This window comes from Salvelinus alpinus, chromosome 30 (assembly GCF_045679555.1).
Source record: "Salvelinus alpinus chromosome 30, SLU_Salpinus.1, whole genome shotgun sequence".
NCBI lineage: Eukaryota > Metazoa > Chordata > Actinopteri > Salmoniformes > Salmonidae > Salvelinus > Salvelinus alpinus.
In genome coordinates, this window is record NC_092115.1 from 43,339,557 (window position 1) to 43,353,001 (window position 13,445).

At 41.9% G+C, this 13,445-nt stretch overlaps 1 protein-coding gene across 3 annotated transcripts in view; it reads left to right on the forward strand.

Moving 5' to 3' along the window:
* The window catches only part of LOC139560217 (far upstream element-binding protein 3-like), a 62,051-nt gene that overhangs the window by 13,881 nt on the left and 34,725 nt on the right, over window positions 1-13,445 (forward strand). For all 3 annotated transcript variants that reach the window (XM_071376782.1, XM_071376783.1, XM_071376784.1), the window contains exons 4-11: window positions 178-227; window positions 1,544-1,615; window positions 1,878-1,935; window positions 2,365-2,527; window positions 11,488-11,586; window positions 11,716-11,820; window positions 11,936-12,038; window positions 12,639-12,739. In XM_071376782.1, coding sequence (XP_071232883.1) covers window positions 178-227; window positions 1,544-1,615; window positions 1,878-1,935; window positions 2,365-2,527; window positions 11,488-11,586; window positions 11,716-11,820; window positions 11,936-12,038; window positions 12,639-12,739 — 751 coding nt within the window. The remainder of the gene's footprint in view (window positions 1-177; window positions 228-1,543; window positions 1,616-1,877; window positions 1,936-2,364; window positions 2,528-11,487; window positions 11,587-11,715; window positions 11,821-11,935; window positions 12,039-12,638; window positions 12,740-13,445) is intronic.

Below are 13,445 nucleotides of genomic sequence, written 5' to 3' on the forward strand. Positions count from 1 at the left end.
CATTTCTGGCATTTTTTATTTAACGAAACATGGGACCAGCACTTTACATGTTGCATTTATATTTTTGGTCGGTGTTCATATTGTTGAATGGAGTGATGGAATGTAATAATTTGACATCTGCTGGCTTTTTTATTTGATATATTTTGTCTCTTTTCACCCCACCCTTTTGTCATTTAGGGCTGTCATGACAGAAGACTTTAAAGTGCCTGATAGAATGGTTGGATTCAGTAAGTACATGTTATGGGAGGTATGCTATGTGGTTTGGGATGTTTTTGTCCTTGTATGCTTTATTTTTGAATTATGTTAAAGGATGTATTTGTGGTCCCTGATGGAAAAAAATGTCAGACCGAGAGTCGTGGTCTTTTGACCAATCGATTGGTGGCAATGTTAAAATGTGTAGACGCACTGCGTGCCTGTGTTGTAATAAAATCAACTAAATGTACTGAGTTTGTTATGCTTTAAGCACACTGTTTGATTAATTTTGGAGGACACGCAAATTATTTGAGGGAGCCTGAGATCAAGATAGGTTACCCGAAGAAAGAAAATAAAACATTTATATTGTATTTTCAGCTGTTTGAAGCTGGTGTACAAAACCTAAAGTAAAAGATGACAAAATGAAAGTTAAGACCTGGAAACATAGAAATAGCGCACATAAAACAGATCGACTGTTTCTTAGACTTGCTTGCAATGAGAATGACAGATCTATAACACACATTTCTATATGAATTTGGTCATGCCGCCCAAAAAGTTACACATTGCAGCTTTTATACAATCAGAAATACTATTAGACATCCCAATAATGGGCACATTTATAGACCTACATTTGCGCACAGGTCACAGGTTAGGTAGCTAGGCCTACTTCTAAATGCATAATCAGGTGCGTGTCCTTACTCAGCGCTCCAAACAAAAGACAAAGAATAAATTGACAACTCGTAAACGGAATAAAATAAACTTCAACTCCTTTCTCGCGAGAGTAGCATAGGTTGTGAGCTCTGCAAACAAGGTGTCTACTCTGTGAAAATCAGAACGGTAAACAACGGTAACAATATATTGAATGCCTTAACAGAAATGACCCTAACCAAATAACGCAGTAGATAAGGAAGTATGGGAATTAATGGAACATGTAGGCTACTACTGGTGATATGTAATGAGGAATTGATACACTAACAATCAAAGGCAAACATTTCTCACAATGAATGTGAATGAAATGGCAGGAGAGAGCTCATTCTGGAGAGAGGCGTGGCTTGTGCATCTTAGCCACACTCTCCTTCTTGGACTGTGGCATCTCCCTGCGGCCTCCTCAATGGATTAGTCCACTAAGCCAGGCGCAAATCAGACTGGTGTCATGTGCCATGAAAGAAACCAATCTATTTGCGACTGCTCGACAAATAGGCTGATGGTTTAACAATATTCTATCGACCAAACAATCAACCAGTCGACTTACCGGGGTCAGCCCTGGTATTTATTTTGTCTGACACATTACCTGAACTATTTTCTCCTCTCTCATTCCACTTTTATTTCCCTCTCCTCCCATTTATTTTAGTCATAGGCAGAGGAGGAGAACAAATTACAAGAATCCAGCTGGAGTCCGGGTGTAAGATTCAAATTGCGTCTGGTAAGCAGCTATCAATATGTCCCATAATGACTGACTACACACACTTCCAACCTTCACATGATATAATAACCAATATCAGATTGTTTTTAATTGAATATCTCAGCAACATATAGTGTGAGCGTCGTCAGCTATGCCAAAATGGATTATCATGACTGTTTTTGCTCAATACTGAGGGGGATCTATCTTGAAAACGTGACTCCTTTAACTGTATGCCAGCTGTTCTATACATGATGCTGACTGTAATGTCTGTTTGTCATGGTAGAGAGTGGAGGTATGATGGACAGAGCCTGCTCCCTCACTGGAACCCCTGAGAGCATTGAGTGAGTTTCTATATTGAGACGGTTGAACGTGTTATTCTATAAACTCAGTAGCAGTAAAGTACCGTGGACATTCTTTGTCATTTTGAAAATAACAATATGTTTCCGTCTTGAGTGAACCCTATTGCATTTAATGACCCCATATTATGTGGGAAGTCCCCTTATTTACGGTCTATAGATGCTCACAGTATCAACTGTAACCCTGTTGGAATTAGGTAAAAACATATATATTTTAACGGTCACTCCACAATATTACAGTTTTGACAATGCATAATACAGTTTTAAAAACCACATTGTGGACCACTCAGATAAAGTTTTGAGACACTGTAGGACAGTCATTGTAGGCAATCAGGACAATATTTCATTGGTTTCAGCGATAATACATTCCATCATCTATAATTCATTGATATGTAACCATTTGCACTCCACCAGGCAGGCCAAGAGAATGCTTGGTCAGATAGTGGAACGCTGTCGGAACGGCCCCGGGTTCCACAGCGAGGCCGAGAGCAACAGCTCAGTCCAGGAGATGCTCATCCCAGCCAGCAAAGTGGGCCTGGTCATTGGAAGGGGAGGGGACACCATTAAGCAACTGCAGGTATGTCTTCCAAGAGAAAAAAAGGACAATTTTAATAGGATCTCTGTGGCTATACTCCCTCTAGCCTGGCTATTCCCAAACTGGGGTACGCAATGCCGTCGGGGGTACGCCAAATACAAATGCGGTTCACATTTTCTAACAGTTCATTTAGGTTTTCCGACGGTGCTATACATTTGGGTGAGGTTTTTCTCTCCCCTGAGTAGCCTTGTTTCACTGCCAAAAATAAAAATCAAATATCTATTATTCAGCGAAATAAAGATTCAATATCAAATACAGGTAGCCTGGTCAAATAATTAACATCCAATCACATGAACCGTTACTCTCTCGTGGGAATTCCACTAACGGTCCATATGTAGCCAAACGTAGCTGCTGCTCATTCAGTTTGCTTGAAAATTGATAAATGGTTAAAAAATAGGTAAGGCCCACGTCCATAGATACATAAACCAGCTCTACTGGTAGTACTGCTACTACCAATAGTACTACACCTGCACTGTTTCACGACGCATCAGTGACATGGCAGGAGATGTTTTGAAACAATTTCTGCTTCACATAGAAGCCAGTGAGTTCTATGCGTTACAGCTGGATGAGTCAACAGACGTGGCGGGCCTGGCATAGCTCCTGGTATATGTCCGTTACGTTTATGGGGGGTCAATTAAGGAAGACATCCTCTTCTGCAAACCACTGGAAATCAGGACAACAGGAGAGGATATTTTTAAAGTACTGGACTAGAGGTCGACAGATTAATCGGAATGGCCGATTAATTAGGGCCGATTTCAAGTTTTCATAACAATCGGAAATCGGTAATTTTGGGCGCCGATTTTTACACCTTTATTTAACTAGGCAAGTCAGTTAAGAACACATTCTTATTTTCAATGACGGCCTAGGAACGATGGGTTAACTGCCTTGTTCAGGGGCAGAACGACAGATTTTTACCTTGTCAGCTCAGGGATTCAATCTTGCAACCTTACGGTTAACTAGTCCAACGCTCTAACCACCTGCCTCACGAGGAGCCCACCTGTTACGCGAATGCAGTAAGAAGCCAAGGTAAGTTGCTAGCTAGCATTAAACTTATCTTATAAAAAACAATCAATCAATCATAATCACTAGTTATAACTACACATGGTTGATGATATTACTAGTTTATCTAGCGTGTCCTGCGTTGCATATAATCGATGCAGTGCGCATTCGCGAAAAAGGACTGTCGTTGCTCCAACATGTACCTAACCATAAACATCAATGCCTTTCTTAAAATCAATACACAGAAGTATATATTTTTAAACCTGCATATTTAGCTAAAAGTAATCCAGGTTAGCAGGCAATATTAACCAGGTGAAATTGTGTCACTTCTCTTGCGTTCATTGCACGCAGTCAGGGTATATGCAACAGTTTGGGCCGCCTGGCTCATTGCGAACTAATTTGCCAGAATTTTTACGTAATTATGACATAACATTGATGGTTGTGCAATGTAACAGGAATATTTAGACTTATGGATGCCACCCGTTAGATAAAATACAGAACGGTTCCGTATTTCACTGAAAGAATAAATGTTTTGTTTTTTAGATGATATGATTTGATAGAGCAGTCTGACTGAGCGATGGTAGGCACCAGCAGGCTCGTAAGCATTCATTCAAACAGCACTTTCGTGCGTTTTGCCAGCAGCTCTTCGCTGTGCTTCAAGCATTGAGCTGTTTATGACTTCAAGCCTATCAACTCCCGAGATTAGGCTAGTGTAACCGATGTGAAATGGCTAGCTAGTTAGCGAGGTGTGCGCTAATAGCGTTTCAAACGTCACTCGCTCTGAGACTTGAAGTAGTTGTTCCCCTTGCTCTGCATGGGTAACGCTGCTTCGAGGGTGGCTGTTGTCGATGTGTTCCTGGTTCGAGCCCAGGTAGCGGCGAGGAGAGTGATGGAAGCTATACTGTTACACTGGCAATACTAAAGTGCCTATAAGAACATCCAATAGTCAAAGGTATATGAAATACAAATCGTATAGAGAGAAATAGTCCTATAATTCCTATAATAACTACAACCTAAAACTTCCTACCTGGGAATATTGAAGACTCATGTTAAAAGGAACCACCAGCTTTCATATGTTCTCATGTTCTGAGCAAGGAACTTAAACGTTAGCTTTCTTACATGGCACATATTGCACTTTTACTTTCTTCTCCAACACTTTGTTTTTGCATTATTTAAACCAAATTGAAAATGTTCCATTATTTATTTGAGGCTAAATTGATTTTATTGATGTACAGTGATCCCTCGCCACTTCGCGGTTCACTTATCGCGGATTCGCTATTTCGCGGATTTTCATAATGCATTTTTTTTTTTTTTTTGGTGCATTGTGCTCTGCATTCTGATTCGCTAAAAACTCACTCCCGCTTCTTGTATCAAAACATGCTACGAATTGTGCTATCATTTTGTCGTCTCGTGCAGTTATGTGTACGTACATAAAACAGCTTGGCAAATTTACATTAAGTTGGCCAGGAAGGAAGGAAGGACTAACGCTTGGTCGCTTAGCAACCATGGTGCGAATGGCCACTGAACTTAAGCGAGTAGCTGAGGAATGGGACCCTTTGATGAGCCGTTCATTACAGTTCTCCAACGTAATCGATGGTGGCATGTCGGTGTACAAGGATCTTTTTGCAAAGAAGAAAAAAGAGCGACAACAGCTGCCTATCACTATGTTCTTCTCCCGAACAAACACACCTGCACCGCGGGCTTCAGAAGAAGAGAACACTGCAGAGCGCAGTCAGGATGCAGCGGCCCAGTCTGAAGAGCAGTGAAACGGCCTACACGTGAGTCACTGTATTTGTATACATGTAATAGTTGCTAATTGTAAAAAAAAAAAAAGTTTTCTATTTCGCGGATTTCACTTATCGCGGGTCATTTTCGGAACGTAACCCCCGCGATAAACGAGGGATTACTGTATTATATTAAGTTAAAATAAGTGTTCATTCAGTATTGATGTAATTGTCATTATTACAAAAAATAAATAAATAATGAAAATTCATAATCGGTCGACCTCTATACTGGACAGCTTTGTGACATCGAATGGACTTTGGTGGTCAAGATGTGTTTGTATCTGTACTGATGGCACAAAAGCCATGACAGGGAGACATAGTGGAGTGGTAATGCGCGTGCAAGCAGTTGCTCCCGACGCCACTTGGGTACACTGCAGCATCCACTGAGTGGCTCTTGCTGCCAAGGGAATGCCTGACAGCTTGAAAGACATTTTGGACAGTACAGTGAAAATGGTTAACTTTGTTAAAGCAAGGCCCCTGAACTCTCGTCTATTTTCTGCATTATGAAATGATATGGTCAGCAACCATGTAACGCTTTTACAATATACAGAAGTGCGCTGGGTATCAAGGGACACGTTCTTTTAAAATTGAGAGACGCGCTTAGTTTTCCGACCATAATTTTCACTTGACTGACTGCTTGCATGATGACGAGTTTCTCACACGACTGGCCTTTCTGGGAGATGTTTTTTCTCGCCTGAATGATCTGAATGTAGGATTACAGGGACTCCGCAAGTATATTCAAAATGCAGAATAAAATTGAGGGTATGATTTAAGAAGTTTGAGCTCTTCTCTGTCTGCATTAACAAGAACAACACCCAGGTCTTTCCACAATGGTAGGATTTTTTGTGTGCAAATGAACTCAAGCTTACGGACAATGTTGAATGTGATATAGTGAAGCACTTGAGTGAGCTGGGTGCGCAGTTATGCAGGTACTTTCCCAAAATGGATGACACAACAACTGGATTTGTTATCCCTTTCATGTCCTGCCTACAGTCCACTTACCGATATCATTGAAATTGCAACAAGCGCTTCTATGAAAATTGAATTTAATCAGAAGCCTTTGACAGATTTCTGGATAGGGCTGTCTAAGAGTATCCTGCCTTGGCAAATCGCGCTGTTAAGACACCCTTTGCAACCACTTACCTATGTGAGAGTGGATTCTCGGCCCTCACTAGCATGAAAACTAAATAATCAAATCAAATTTTATTAGTCGCATGCGCCGAATACAACAGGTGTACAGTCGTAACAGCTGTACAGTCGTGGCCAAAAGTTTTGAGAATGACACAAATATAAATTTTCACAAAGTCTGCTGCATCAGTTTGTATGATGGGAATTTGCATATACTCCAGAATTTGATGAAAAGTGATCAGGTGTATTGCAATTAATTGCTAAGTCCCTCTTTGCCATGCAAATGAACTGAATCCCCCAAAAACATTTCCACTGCATTTCAGCCCTGCCACAAAAGGACCAGCTGACATGTCAGTGATTCTCTCGTTAACACAGGTGTGAGTGTTGACGAGGACAAGGCTGGAGATCACTCTGTCATGCTGATTGAGTTCGAATAACAGGCTGGAAGCTTCAAAAGGAGGGTGGTGCTTGGAATCATTGTTCTTCTGTCAACCATGGTTACCTGCAAGGAAACACATGCCGTCATCATTGCTTTGCACAAAAAGGGCTTCACGGGCAAGGATATTGCTGCCAGTAAGATTGCGCCTAAATCAACCATTTATCGAATCATCACGAACTTCAAGGAGAGCGGTTCAATTGTTGTGAAGACGGCTTCAGGGTGCCCAAGAAAGTCCAGCAAGCGCTAGGACCGTCTCCTAAAGTTGATTCAGCTGCGGGATCGGGGCACCACCAGTACAGAGCTTGCTCAGGAATGGCAGCAGGCAGGTGTGAGTGCATCTGCACGCACAGTGAGGCAAAGACTTTTGGAGGATGGCCTGGTGTCAAGAATGGCAGCAAAGAAGCCACTTCTCTCCAGGAAAAACATCAGGGACGGACTGATATTCTGCAAAAGGTACAAGGATTGGACTGCTGAGGACTGGGTTAAAGTTATTTTCTTCGATGAATCCCCTTTCCGATTGTTTGGGGCATCTGGAAAAAAACTTGTCCGGAGAAGACAATGTGTGAGCTCTACCATCAGTCCTGTGTCATGCCAACAGTAAAGCATCCTGAGACCATTCATGTGTGGGATTGCTTCTCAGCCAAGGGAGTGGGCTCACTCACAATTTTGCCTAAGAACACAGCCATGAATAAAGAATGGTACCAACACATCCTCCGAGAGCAACTTCTCCCAACCATCCAGGAACAGTTTGGTGACGAACAATGCCTTTTCCAGCATGATGGAGCACCTTGCCATAAGGCAAAAGTGATAACTAAGTGGCTCGGGGAACAAAAACATTGATATTTTGGGTCCATGGCCAGGAAACTCCCCAGACTTTAATCCCATTGAGAACTTGTGGTAAATCCTCGAGGCGGGTGGACAAAGAAAAACCCACAAATTCTGACAAACTCCAAGCATTGATTATGCAAGAATGGGCTGCCATCAGTCAGGATGTGGCCCAGAAGTTAAATGACAGCATGCCAGGGCGGATTGCAAAGGTCTTGAAAAGGAAGGGTCAACACTGCAAATATTCACTCTTTGCATCCACTTCATGTAATTGTCAATTAAAGCCTTTGACACTTATGAAATGCTTGTAATTATACTTCAGTATTCCATAGTAACACCTGACAATATCTAAAGACACTGAAGCAGCAAACTTTGTGGAAATTAATATTTGTGTCATTCTCTGAAATATTTTGGCCACGACTGTTTAGAAGCCTCTTGGACCTAGACTTGGTGCTCCGGTACCACTTGCCGTGCGGTAGCAGAGAGATCAGTCTATGACTAGGTTGGCTGGAGTCTTTGACAATTTTTAGGGCCTTCCTCTGACACTGCCTGGTATAGAGGTCCTGGATGGCAGGAAGCTTGGCATCAGTGATGTACTGGGCCGTTCGCACTACCCTCTGTAGTGCCTTGCGGTCAGAGGCCAGGGGAGAATGGGGGTGTGCTCGGTCCTCTTTTTCCTGTAGTCCACAATCATCTCCTTTGTCTTGATCACGTTGAGGGAGAGGTTGTTGTCCTGGCACAGGATTGTTGTTTCTCCGTACGCACCCTACTTAACGTCACTCTGTGTCAGTGGTGTGGCTGTTGCAGTGACCGTATTACACCACACCGGCGGTCACGAGTTATGAAGACAGTCAAATTCCACGTGAAAGGGTCACGGTAATTAGGCTTCTCCCAGCGCTGATGCTGCTGATGGTCATTAGTAGCCTACCAAACTTGATAACTACCTGGTACTCAGCACTCTATTGTCCCTCTAACCACTCTGATGTCAATGCAAATGTAATCGAAAATTGAATCAAACACTTCATGAGCTCATGTTGCGCAGTATTTCTATAGGGTATGCAATTGCGTCAGAAAACAGAGTGATGGCCTCTTAAAAAGAGTAGGATCCCATCAACTTTCTATAGGCTAGGCCTACTATGGTTATTTCTTAACTTTCCTAATATTAAGCACAATGCTTATCTTTACAACAGGAGTATAGCCTACCTGGCTGGCATGAAAATGAACCATCGGGAAAGCGCCCTCCATTTGCTATTTAGGTGCATAGATGACATGTAATTTTCCCCTGCCCCTGTTTTGAGACGTGCATTATAATGGTCCATTTTAAATCAAAACAAATTTCACACATATTATTTAGTATATGTAAAGACGAGATCAAATCAAGAATAGTCTGATGGGTGACAGCCTATCACTTGTTAATTATATATTATCACTTGTGAATGATGCCCAGCACAAGGCAAGAAACAAAGCCTTTTTTATTTTTAGCTACTATTTTTAATCATAGTGGCCTAGCCCATAGGCCTATATGTTTTATTAAGGTTTGTATGACAACAAAAGTGGCCAAATAACTTCTTAAAATTAAGCACATTAATCTGCTTTACAAGGGGTGTAGAGACTAAGTGGCGTACATAAGCAGCACGTGAGTCAAGTTTGGGGAAGTACATTTTTCCAATAAAAATACACCTTTATAATAAAGCATTACATGCATAATCGCATTTGATAATGGTGTTTTCCCTCTAATGGAACATTTGCTCTTACAGCCTTCTGCCCTGTGCGCATTGCTGCGCTTATAATGGAAATAAATAAATAGCCTAATAGTTTATCAACATTTAAAGCTGTAAGTTCTGTAAGTTTTTTTTTTATGCAGGTGGTTGTATTAATTTGGGATCTATCGCATCCCACAACTGTCCCCGACTATGTTTGGAATATTTATTTCTCTCACAGAATAGGTCAACTATTGTACTATGGTGATAGTAGATTGACATAGGCTAGTGCTTTTGCTGTTCGTTAGGCCTACTCATCTTGTTGGCTGACAAAGTAAATGTGGACAGTTCTTCCAATATCTTCAATACGCACCTCGGAATTGGATAAGGACGCACACATTTGCGTGTCTGTCTTCACTTGTAGCCTGTTAGAAAGACCCGATCACGTGTCGGAGAGCCATGTGAGTGAGAGGTGCTTCGGAGCGCGCAGCACTCGGGGAGAAGGGCACAACGGCCACTGGCCGCAAAAGGTGTGGATTTTTTTAGGATGCGTTACGGCCACACCAAGGGGATGCTGCTGTGAAATTCGAGGCATTATCAAGTGCTTGTCAAATTGTGATTTAAGAGAATAATGAAGTGTGTACAGCCTGCTCAAAAAACAAAGCAGAGCTCATGCCTTTTTGAAGCAACTTTTTTCAAATTATCATTAGTCGCATCATGCAGCCTTAAAATATATTAAAAATCAAAACATTTAACCCAATGTTTGTAGAACAACTAAAGTTACATTAATAACTCAAAATTAAGCATATAGGATTACCCATTTTCATTGTTAACCGCTCAACACAGAATATCTGCATGTGCTCACTCCTTGAAATCGTTTGGAGAAAATATTTATATTATTCAGCTTTGTTCAATTGCATTCTTCATACTATAAAATAATTCAAAGCAAGAATTCTAAGCATATCTTATCTGCTAAATTAAATAGTGTAGCCCACAGTATTTGGCATAGCCAGATCAGGACCTAACATAAGGACAGAGTATGCTGTTTTCTGAAATAGTCTACATTTTCTTCATATCATGTTCCTTTAGATCTGTCTAAAAAAAAATATGGATTTATTAGACTTTTTAAAATGTAGATGTTCCAAAGGTCTGCGTCGATGGCTTGTAGGCTGTGTGGAAGCCAGGAGATGCTAAATGTGTTTATGTTAATGGTCAGTTACCGCGAGACTGACAGTTATTTGTTTAACAATCACCGGCTGTCCAAATTTTGTGACCGCCACAAGCCCTAGTCAGTGGTAGTCACTAATATTTCTGAGGGAGCAACTTTTGTGAAACTACCTTACTGGGCAAGCCACCATACCAATTGGAGAAGAGGGTTGGGGAGGTCACACAGTCAAATTGCTTCATATAATCTAAACGGATGATTTGGCTATCAAAGCAATATTTCTCAAGTTCACATTTTAGATTGACATTTTTACATGGAGTTCATATTGGCTACCCTAAGAAGGGGGTTTGATTCATTCTGTCAGAGAGATCTTAAAGCAGCAGCCTATAGTCAGGGCTCTAGACTAATATTTTCAAGTTCCAAACCCTATTAAAATAGAAAAATGTTTTTACCATCTCTGCAACAGAAGGGCCTCACTATTTTGCAAAATGCAATGCATTCCTGTCTAGTCATTTGAACTCTCGAACATAGATTTTTCTGAAGATAGTATAACATGGACCATCAACTCGATTGATTGTCTATTTTAGGATATTTGGTGGTATCAGAAATAAAAATTAAAAATTAAAATTGCTGGCCTTATTGCAGTCTGAAGGTAGTATGCATTGAAGTGATTGAAAGGTATTTGAAAGTTCAGGAAAACACCAGGCATAATGATTAAGCAATCTTTGTGTATGATCTATAAGAGTATCAATTCATTTCATTCTGTGTGGATTTGTCACCCTCTGTTCTTATGAGCCTTGTATGGCTTTTGAGGGAAACAGAAGACATGGGTGTGAGAGTCTTAGCTTTCAGGAATGGGCTCTACTACGTGTTTACCGTTTGTGTGTGTGTGTGTGTGTCAGGAGAGAATGGGAGTGAAGATGATGATGATCCAGGACGGCCCCATGCCCACCGGGGCGGACAAACCCCTGAGAATCACTGGGGATCCCTACAAGGTCCAGGTGAGGCGAGAGGCCAGACTAACGTTACACATGGCAACTACTGTCAGACTGCTGCATCACGGGGAGCATCGACTGCCATGGTGCGCACACACACACCGTCACGTGAATATCACTTTCTTCTCCCCACAGCAAGCTCGGGAGTTTGTGATCGAGATCATCCGCGACAAAGACCAGGGAGACTTCCGCAGCAGCCGCAACGACTTTGCGTCAAGATTAGGCGGAAGTACTTTGGATGTAAGAATGTAATGTGCATGCACCGGATGTCCAGTGAATTTCACACCCCGTGACATTTTAAACGCACCCTTGATGTTTGAGCTCACGTGCTTCTGATCTTTTCCCCACCCTATAGGTAGCTGTGCCCAGGTTTGCAGTGGGGATCATCATCGGCAGGAGTGGCGAGATGATCAAGAAGATCCAGGCTGATTCTGGAGTGAGGATCCAATTCAAACCGGGTGCGTGCGAAACGTTTCTTTTTACGTACTGCGTGTCATATGGAGGAGGGTTTCTCTTCATTGTAGCGATGTAATTATATCGGGGCGAATGCAATTGTCCCTGTCTCTTATCATACCATAACCAAGTATGTATGTGGAAAGGGGACTTTGATTCTTTGTGTGTGCCGTATCTGGGGTGTATTCAGAATGACAAAACGATGTGATCAATTCTACGGAAACTGAACGACCAGTTGATAAGCTTTGAGTATGGTATCCCAGAAGGTGATTAGCATATAGTGTGCTGCACAAGTTTTGAGATGTAAAATGGTCACACTCATATTTATCAGGCCACACCTCACCCACCAGTTTTTGTGGACCCCAGGAAGAGTAACTGCTGCATGTGCAGTAGCTAATGGGGATCCTAATAAACTAAACCCACCAAACGGAAGCAAATGTACATCAAAGGCTGTTGAAGAATGGCGTGCACCGTTTTGGGTAAACGTGTCGTTCAGTACAAACCGTCATGCGACGTAGCAAACGTTGAATCGAACTGAACGCACTCCTACTTTCAGTCACCACTGTTGGCTTAGTGCGTACTCTACTTCCTCCTCCCACCAACAGATGATGGCATCAGCCCAGAGCGCATCGCCCAAGTGATGGGGCAACCAGACAGGTGTCAGCATGCTGTCCATCTCATCAACGAGCTCATCCAAACAGCACAGGTACACACATGCATGCACACACACACACCCAGAACAAACAAATACCTCTCAAGTAAACACTCAGAGCGAAGAACACGCGCACACTGCACAGAACACACACATTCCATACAAGTAGTGTACACACAAACACACCACCGCAAGCAAACACACACTTGGCACAGAACACACACCAAGCAAGCACACATACCATTCGTGATCCTTGTTTTCCAGTCAATTTATTTTTCCCCGTGCTGCGTCTTGACCTATGTTTGTCTCCCAAATGACGGCCTACTCCCTACATAGTGCACTACTTTTGACATGCGACCATAAGGCTCAGGTCAAAAGTAGTGCACTATGTAGGGAATAGTGTGCCATTTTGGACTCGTACCGTGCTTGCTTGTTTTCTGGCGTGTATCGCTCAGGTGGCCAATACAAAACAATTACCATTTAGATCTGCAAATAAGTACTGCAACTCATAGTCAAATACAGCTAACAGATTAGTCATACGTTTGGCTCTTTGTAAGTGCAGACCACCTCAAGCAAAAGAACACGTTTGCAATTAACAGGATTGATAAGATACATTATCGAATATATTCAAATATTTTACCTGTGATATATCACAAGGACATTGTAAAAGAATTCCACTCCATGCTTGGGTTAAGCTCCCGGGGTATAATACCTGGTGAGTGTCTCCTTGCTGTATGTAAGAAGTTTGAAGATAATGAAT